Source organism: Sceloporus undulatus, chromosome 6 (genome assembly GCF_019175285.1).
Source record: "Sceloporus undulatus isolate JIND9_A2432 ecotype Alabama chromosome 6, SceUnd_v1.1, whole genome shotgun sequence".
Lineage (NCBI taxonomy): Eukaryota > Metazoa > Chordata > Lepidosauria > Squamata > Phrynosomatidae > Sceloporus > Sceloporus undulatus.
Window position 1 is genome coordinate 100,105,190 of NC_056527.1, and position 9,640 is coordinate 100,114,829.

The 9,640-nt window shown below is 36.9% G+C and overlaps 1 protein-coding gene across 1 annotated transcript; it reads left to right on the top strand.

Moving 5' to 3' along the window:
• Positions 1-200: 200 nt before the first annotated feature.
• LOC121933684 (vomeronasal type-2 receptor 26-like) lies at positions 201-8,078 on the top strand. The gene is made up of 5 exons (XM_042473668.1): positions 201-533; positions 1,839-2,696; positions 3,964-4,191; positions 6,192-6,318; positions 7,177-8,078. The coding sequence occupies exons 1-5, from the start codon at positions 201-203 to the stop codon at positions 8,076-8,078; spliced, it is 2,448 nt and encodes an 815-aa protein (XP_042329602.1).
• Positions 8,079-9,640: the final 1,562 nt, after the last annotated feature.

The following is a 9,640-nucleotide window of genomic DNA, read 5'->3' on the forward strand; positions in this document are numbered from 1 at the left end:
ATATCGGGTATGTTTATGTTTCTCCCTCCAAACACTGACTTATTTGATAGAACGTACAATATCCCTTAGTAACTCATCTTGGATTAAGCATTGTATTAAACACTGTCTCATAAAATGTGGAAGATATTAGTATTAGTAATAGTAAATTGTAATAGCATTGTATACTGATAATTTTGAAAAGTTACAACTATTTTAGAAGTATGTTACCTGGCAGTCACACAAAATTCATTTCTGCTTGTAGCAGGCTGACTGAGAACTATCAGCATGTCCTGGTTTTGGCTTTTGCTGTAAAAGAGATCAATCAAAATTCCCTTATCTTATCCAATATTACAATGGGATTCAATATTTATGACAGCTGTCTGAATGCATGGTGGGCCAATCGTGCCACAATGGAGCTTATTTCTTCACAGGATAAAATTGTCCCTAACTACAAATGCAGCATCCAGGACAATCTGCTGGCAGTCATTGAGGATCTGACTTCTTACTTCTCAGATGAAATACAAAATGTTTTTGGTATCTATAAGATTCCACAGGTAGGATGTGTTTCCTTATCAACTGCATTTCACATATGATTTTGTGGTGTTGAGACAGGAGTGAATGTGTTCTATAAATAAGGAGGTTATTAGCAATTCCACTAAAGATGAGTAGGTAGGTAAGTGTTGTGTGTGTTTGTGTGTATTAATGTATATTCTCCTCTTCACTATGACAAAATCTATTAACGGGTTATGATTGGTTCCTAACAATAATAAAAGCAGTATCATAAACACTATCTCAAACCCAGCACACCTAAAAAAAATAAATGGACATTTAAAAAGTGTCTAGAAGCAATAAAACAGTCTTACAGCTGTTGAAAACAAATACTTTAGCTGCTATAATGGAAAATATTGAATCTCACATTTCCCCTATCCATACTTTTTCTTGTGAAATGGCATTAATGAGTACATCTGCACTATAGAAAAATGCAGTTTGACATCACTTTAACTGTTGTAGTGTCATTCTATGGAATCATGAGATCTGTAGTTTCACAAGCACTTTATTCTTCTCCCCAGAGTCACAAAACTATATATCCTGGGATTCTGTACGATGGAGCATAACAATTAAAGAGATGTCAAACTCTATTATTTCTACAATGTAGATTTACCCAAGGACAGCCCCTGAAACTGAGTGAAAATTTTGGTATGTGTAGCAGGGAAAGTGTTCTGTCCTGGATAGTAACTCCACACCAGGAAAATGTATAATCCTGGAAAAGAACAGGAGAGCTAGTTCAAGGCTAGATTCCAAATGAATCTTGTCTCAGTTTTAAGACATTTGTGTTAAATTACATACATTACTCGCACAATAGGGTAAAGTGGGTTGGAAGAGGTTAAAGAACATATAGCAAAACAAGCAAACAAGACCATTCTTTCTCATCACTACCTCTCATCACTACATGCTAGTTCCATGAAAAACTATCATCATATCCTAGTTTTGGCGTTTGGTGTATGTGTGTGTGTGCATTTCTGTGTACATGTATAAAGATCACACAAAATCACCATATTACTCAGTACTACAGTAAGTCATAAACAGAGAAATAATTAAGTTCCAAATTCATGTCACTGATCCTGGAGTCTGTGGTATTGTAGTTTGTTCAATGGTCACACTAGTCAATTGATAGATCTAGTTGCTTCTATAGATATTATTGTACCAAGCAAATTCAGATCCAGTGATATCAAGAAAAATACATTTAAAAAAAAATATACAACAGCATAAAAACACACTTTTTCTTTCTTGTGTGTAGCAAAGATCACATAGGCCAGTCTGAAAGTCTTTATATTTATACCCTTCACATTTGTATTTAGCTCATGTATGCCACTTCTTCAATTGAAATAAAAGATAGCAATCCTCTGTCCATCCGTCAGATGGTTCCAAATGGGGCCTATCAGTACAGAGGGATTATCCAGTTACTACAGCATTTTAAGTGGAGTTGGATTGGGTTCTTTGCTGCAAATGGGGAGATTATGGAGTGGTTCATGAAGAAAATGCTTCCACAATTTTCTAAGAGTGGCATCTGTTTTGCTGTCATGGAATCATTCACCAGTATTTCTTATGATGCTGACAAGGGAGGCTTCATGAAAACTTCAGCAGAGTTTTATGAAAAAGTCATGAACAACAAAGCCAATGTTTTGGTCTTTTATGGAGAAACACGCACAATGGTGCCACTGAGATGGTTGTTTCATTATGAATTCAGACAAACAATGCAAAAGCCAAAAGGCAAAGTTTGGCTTCTGGCAGCAGGAATGGAGTTGAAAAATATTGCCAATAGGAAAAGCTGGGACACACAAGACTTCCATGGTGCTATATCTTTTACAGTTCATTCCAATGAAATCCCAGGATTTCAACAATTCCTTCAAAACAGAACCCCTTCCAGTTCTAAGGAAGATGGTTTCATTAAAGACTTTTGGACCCAGGCATTTGGCTGTACTTTTCAGGATTCGGTTCAGGACAATGTGGGTGGAAATATCTGCACTGGAAAAGAGAAGCTGGAGTACCTTCCTGAGTATGTATTCCCAAAGAGTGTAACAGGTCAGAGTTACAGCATTTACAATGCTGTCTATGCTCTGGCTTATGCTTTACATGCCATGTATTCATCCAGACCCAAAAGCAAAGCAAAGATGAGAATAGAAAAAAGAGAGCATCATGATCATCTGGTATGGCAGGTAATGACAATTTAATCTGCTGGCTGTTTAATGTCACTTTCAACAGTGCAAACAGAAATCTAAAGTAAGACTAGATGCAGATCAAAGGTAAGTACATGACCACCACCATAGAAAATATCAGTTATACAAAAACAGAGTACTGTACAAAATGGATGAAACCAAGAATTGATACACAATGTACTGGGTTAAATTCACATTACTTGAGAGATTGTTTTCTAATGGACTCAGTTATTGGCTCAGTTTTTAGAGTAATCTCAAATTACCTCCTGGTAAGGACATTTATTAGGAGCATAGTTGTTCTTGCTACATGGAATACAACCCGCCACACTTTGCAGTTTTTGATACATTTTGAAAAATACACATTTTTCCAGTCTTCCCCTGTACAGTACAACCTACCATCTGTTTTCATGAACAAAATTAATGTTCTGTTTTATGTTTAATATATTTTTATTATTTTGCATCACTTTGAAATCCTCAGATCTAAGCAGACAATAAATATTTTAAAATAATCGCTAAAATAATTTTTATTTTTTATATCACAGTGTTGTCCTCTGAACATTTTCATTTCTATTTAAAAGTGCTGAATAATACATATAAGAAAAAAAAATTGGGATATAAAATAGATTAAATAAAACATGACAGCAACTGGTAAAGCATACCCAAATTTCAATCAGAAATAGAGTAGATTTCAAAATTTGGTAGTGGAATTTGACTCACAGAACAGGGATTTCATGCATCATTTATAATGCACCTGCCTGCATATATGCAGACATTTACACAGACACACACATACCCAATTATTCACAGTTGAGGATGTGGATAAGCAGTATCTTTCAAATGTGTATGCATTGTGCTGTGGTATAACTTGTAACTGTGTTGCTTAATAATTGTTTTATTCTGAAGTTCACTTGCCTTAACAATACATACCTATTTTCATGGGTCTTCAATAGTGTAGATGGCAATCATATGATTGATTTTAAAATCCTTCACAACATACTTGTAATTCACCTGATTAAAAAAGTCTTGTTTTCTGATAATCTGTTTCTAACAGTTGAGGGAATGGGAAAAGGTGGCATCATATCAGCCCACACATATATAATAAATACATTTGTTCTTCATTCTTAAATGACTGTGTGAATATTTTGTCTGTCAAAGAAGCATGTTCAGGTCAATGTCATTATCAACATCTTTACTAGGGGAAAAAACAAAATCTGTTTTCTCTTTCTTTCTTTCTTTCTTTCTTTCTTCTTTCTTTTTTAAAATCTAGCTCCATTCCTTTCTGAAGTCTGTCTCATTCAATAACAGTGCTGGGGAAAAAGTTCACTTTGATGACAATGGGGAGCTTATTGCAGGATTTGACATCATAAATTGGGTCACATTTCCAAATGAATCTTTCATTGGAGTGAAAGTTGGGAAGATGGATCCATGGGTTCCTTCAGATGAAGCATTCAGTATTAATGAAGATACCATAGTGTGGCATCATTGGTTTAATCAGGTAAAAATGCAAGCTTTTTGCATTTTGAATTATACTCGTGTTGGCAGAATATCTTTTTCACAACATGATGGATGGATTATGCTTGTACCATGACCTGCACTGACATGTATTAATGTGTTCTTTAATCTCTCATCTTGTATGGCTATTGAAATGACCTTCAAATATCCAGATTCTATGTACAATGGGAATTTCTCTGTAGTAAGATGAGTTACTCCAAAGTTAATGAAACCATATGCTTCATAACAACTCCATTAGTCACTGGAGTAAATCTCAAGAAAAGAATCTGTTTCAACCTCTGTTGTATTGTGCCAAACCCATTGATTTTCCTGGGGACATATAAAAACTAAAAACTAAATGACATTTTTGGCAATGCAGCAAGGGAAAAAGAAGCTTCATTCATTTCTGGACTGGGGCAGGCAACAGAAGTTTTGTTTTGTTTTTCCAGTTTTCACTGAAATAGATGAGAAATAGCAGAGAGAGGTCTGTCACTACTTCAGATTGCTTTCCAGTATTCCAAACAATTCTTCATACTGAATGAACACCGAGACACATTGTTTTTCCCAATGACACTATTTTTTTAAAACAAAATATGGCTTCCCATACTGGCCTATGAGGGCCACCATTTTTTATCTAATCTGGGAATTATGCTGCACCATAATGTACTTCTTTTCCTAGCGGGGGTCATTCACTGGAATACTGGGAGTTATTGTTTGCTTGAAATGGTGGCAGAAATACTTGGTTGCATAAGAAAAAAGATGAATACAAAATCTGTCAGTACCCCTCTTACTTCATTAAATTCTCATCTCTGAAAACAGATTTTACCCTCCTCTCTTGAAAATTGTAACCTTTTGCTAAGGTCTCCCATCACAAAGGGTTAGAACAGTTATCTGACAGATACCTCAACCTGGTGTTACAAGAAGTAGTAGTAAATTAAGAAACAAAAGAGCTCATCGTGACCACCTAGATGGCCAGAATGAATGCTCATCACAGTATAGGCACAATATTATAATATAGATGTAAACCTCCATTCATGCTCCACTGTGAGAATGAGAGACTAAAATATTTTTTCCTAGTCTTCAAACAAGAGTTCTCAAAGTTGTGAGAACAATTGTTCACAAGGTTTTGGAAGCTATGATGGCATTGCTTCCTTTAGATCCATCAACCAGCTCTTCTGTGCATGTGCTGTTCCCCAATCTCTCTCCATTTTGCTTTAGAAATGGGAAAGACAGCAACATTGCAAAAATCATTTTTTGTACAAATTACAGAAGCCATAATAAATAACTGAGGGCAAGAACATTTTCATTCTGAAGGCAATACGAAGTAATGTTGATGCTGGCATTTTTTCAATATACTGTGCTTTCCTCACTAAGAAAGAGAAATGTAATTTTTTCCCATATTTGCAGCACGACACACAAAAACATACAAAAAGAAAGAGAGAGATGTGGACCCCTAGGTTTATAATGGCCATGAACTTTACTCGGTGACTTTTGGTTGTTCAGTGTCTGAGTGTGTCATGTCTGAGAAAAGTGTCATTGGGAATGCATGGTCTGTTTTCCAATCAATACACACACATACACATACAAAATTATGATGCCAAAAATATATTGTTCAAGTAGAAGTCATCATCATTTCACAATGTAGCCTGTCCTCTTCTGAACCGTAATGATTCAGATAATAATAATAATAATAATAATAATAATACTTTTATTTTTACCCTGCCTCTCCATAAGGATCAAGGTGGCTTAAAGTAAAAATCCATTCAGTGCAATGATAATCCCAGTTATTCCCTCCCTCCCCTAAAACATCAATTAAACACATTTGAACATTAAAATAATCCATTAAAATAATCAGAGATGGGTGAATGGGGTTACAGGGTATTCATTATAATGGTTGATTCAATGGGTGGCCGGGTTACTATTCTGGGAAGGCCTGCCGGAAGAGATCCATCTTTACAGCCTTTTTAAATAAGACTCACATGCTCCTCTTTCACTAATGGTCAGGTACAGCCCATCTCTGTATGTAATCCAAGCTGCCAACCTGGCTACAGGAAGAAGAAGGTGGAAGGAAAGCCCTCTTGTTGCTATGACTGCATTCCATGTCCCAAAGGATGGATATCTGCCAAAGAAGGTAAGGGTTGGATAATACACAGAAATAAAATATACTGTCTGTATACTAGAACCCATGTATGCAGGATTAGTGTACACAATTTCATCTGTATACTTTCTGGGCATTCTACGATAATGATCCCCAGTGTTACTAGTTTTTGGTTGCTGTAAATGTAAATTTTGCATCTGTAAATACTGAAGACAGATGAGACAAAGTGGGAGAAAAAAGGAAGGGGGGCAGTTTTTTCGGCTATGATCTGCAAAATGAGCCAATGGTGCAATATGGAAGCAGGGACAGACCATGAGGGAAGTGATGAGACAGAGTCAGACATTTTTACTTATTCAGACCATAAGCTCTGAATGGATGGAAGACATTGCTTGAGACAGTATTAACACTTTTCCTAGAATACCATTTCATTGACATGAATTCACATGTTCATCATGTGAATTCTTTGGATTAGTGGTGTTTTGAACATGTTTTACATCTTAATTGCTCCTCCAGGTATGCACATATGGATTAAAATAACTTGTTTTCAAAGTGGAACCACTGTGTCAGAAACTGTCTTTGTTCCCTCTTTCAAACTGAAAGTGTGAGATAGGGTGTGTGTGTTTTTCTGTTCAGTAAATGCCATTTTCTATGGGAGAAACCTGAATTTTTCATTCAGAGTAAATCTCAAACTGCACAGATTCTTGTTTTTGTGATTATGTGTCAGGAAAGATATCTTTCAACATAAAAAAAAATTCCCCTGTCTCTACACTTACACAACCATTGAGAAAGTATATCTGTGAAGCAAGCCATTTGCTAGTGTTTTGTCTCAACATGATTCTAGTCAAAACGTGGCACTTTTCAGCAATTACTACTTCATTTTTCTGTTTACAGATTTAAGTGACTGTTTCAGATGCCCAGATGATCAGTATTCAAATATGGGCCAGAATTCATGTATTCCCAAGACTATAACATTCTTATCATATGAAGAACCTCTGGGCATAAGTTTTGCCATTTGTTCTCTTTCATTTTCTTTGATCGTGGCTATGATGTTAAGATTGTTTATGAAGCATCATGATACTCCCATAGTGAAAGCCAACAACCGGGATCTCACCTACACTCTTCTCATCTTGCTCCTCCTCTGTTTCCTTTGCGCATTGCTCTTCATTGGTCAGCCTGAAAAAACAGCATGTCTTTTTCGTCAAACTGCCTTCAGCATAATCTTCACAATGGCTGTTTCCACTGTATTGGCAAAGACTATCACAGTGGTATTAGCTTTCATGGCCACACAACCAGGATCCAGGATTAAGAAATGGATGGGGAGAAAACTGACTGGCTCCATTGTTTTTTCTTGCTCCGTAATCCAAGCAGGCATTTGTCTTTTGTGGCTAGCAACCTCTCCCCCTTTTCCAGAGATTGACATGCATTCAGTGACAGAAGAAATTGTTTTGCAATGCAATGAGTCATCATCTGTAATGTTTTTCTGTGTTCTGGGCTACATGGGCTTTCTGGCCATTGCCAGCTTCACTGTGGCTTTTTTAGCTCGGAAGCTCCCAGACACATTCAATGAAGCCAAATGCATCACTTTCAGCATGTTGGTGTTTTGCAGTGTTTGGATGACCTTTGTTCCAAGCTACTTGAGCAGTAAGGGAAAGTCTATGGCAGCTGTGGAAATCTTCTCTATCTTAGCCTCCAGTGCCGGATTGCTGTGTTTCCTCTTTTTCCCCAAATGCTACATTATTTTGTTGAGGCCTGAAGTGAACAAAAAAGAGTTCTTCTTAAAGAAAAAGCACTGAACAAATTTTTATTGCAGTAGTTGCTTACTACAGTCCATTAAGACTTTTGCAAACTAAGAAAAGACATACTTTGGAACTGAGATGGGCAGCTTTGCAGAGTATGATAAATAGTTACAACAATTATATAAATATCCTATTGATCTTTGTTTTATTTCCTTTGGTTTCAAAATTTACAGGAATTTTACTTCTTGGGGATATTTTATTTCTTTAATGTGTTAATGCTGTATTTCCCTATCTCATTTTTATAAAAATCTTTGTGAAATATGAAATTGTATAAACTGAACCAGTGAAGTTGATCTAGGATTCAAACTTTTTTTAAAAATCCTTCTGAAGTCCAGTACTTTAGGCAAAATAATAAATTGTTCCCATCAGTTGGCAAAAGCATTACCACCATTTTAACCTCTAAACTTGTTTTGAAACTTTTAATTGTAGAGAAAGACATTACTGTTTCTTGTGATCCACTGTAAGGAGGTACACTCTCTGATATTCGAGTGGTATATCAACAGAGGGTGTATATTTGTTGTGGATAAGTGCTGTTATGACTAGCCGTATGTCTTTCATTTTAACATCAAAATTATGGTGAACTTCACCTTTCATGATCCTGGACGTAGCCGCCATAAGCTCTCACATTGGTAAGTTTTGGGAGTTGGAAAAAAGGACTGATTCCCTCACATACTTTAGGAAGGCTAGGCAATCTAATCAAAGAATTGTACACCAATTTCCAAGTATTATGTTTGTTCCTGTCTCTCACTCCTGAGGATTACCTAAAGCAGGAATTTGCTTAGGTCCACTCTAACTCTCACCTTAGATGCCCTCTCCCCAGCCAGTTACCTCATACAATTCAGATCATTGGCCATGAGACCCCCTGTTCTTTGCTCAGGTGGGATTCTCCTATAAAACCCCCAAATTCCCAGTGGTCCATGGACTAGTTGGTTCGTAGGCAGACACTCTGTCACTCAGAACTCAGCTAGACCTGGCTCACAACTACCCCTCCCAGCGCTCGGGAATGGCTGAGTCCCATATATCAGCTACCAAACCACATCTACAGGACTGGTAATTATCACCATTAGTGGAGCCTAACTTCTATTCCAATCTAACACCTTTATTTCCTAGTGAGTGTGTGTGCATGTGCATTGTGCATGTGGTTCTCCCCCTTAATAAAATATAATTAATAGAAGAATTCTGCCTCTGCAATTCTTTGTCTTCTCACATCCATAAACATCCCTTTAGAGGAAAAAAGACCAGGAGGGAGGGAGCAGCCAGGAAGAATGCACATGCCAACCCTGCCCCTTTTCAGGACTGAGAGCTGCCTTTCCCCAGGAACCCAACCAAACATGGAACCCAATGTGCAGACACCTTAGACACATGCAGTTCATCATGAATAATTTCCCACATACTACCATAACTGAGACCAGTTTCATTCATGATCATTTGGATTGTCTGTCTTCCAGGATTAAACATTCAACTTTCTTCACTGTGGCTGCATTGTCTGTCAATGATGGTCTTCCAGGTTTTGGCTCATCTGTGAGAAACATGTAACCAGTTTGGAAATTCTTTTTCCA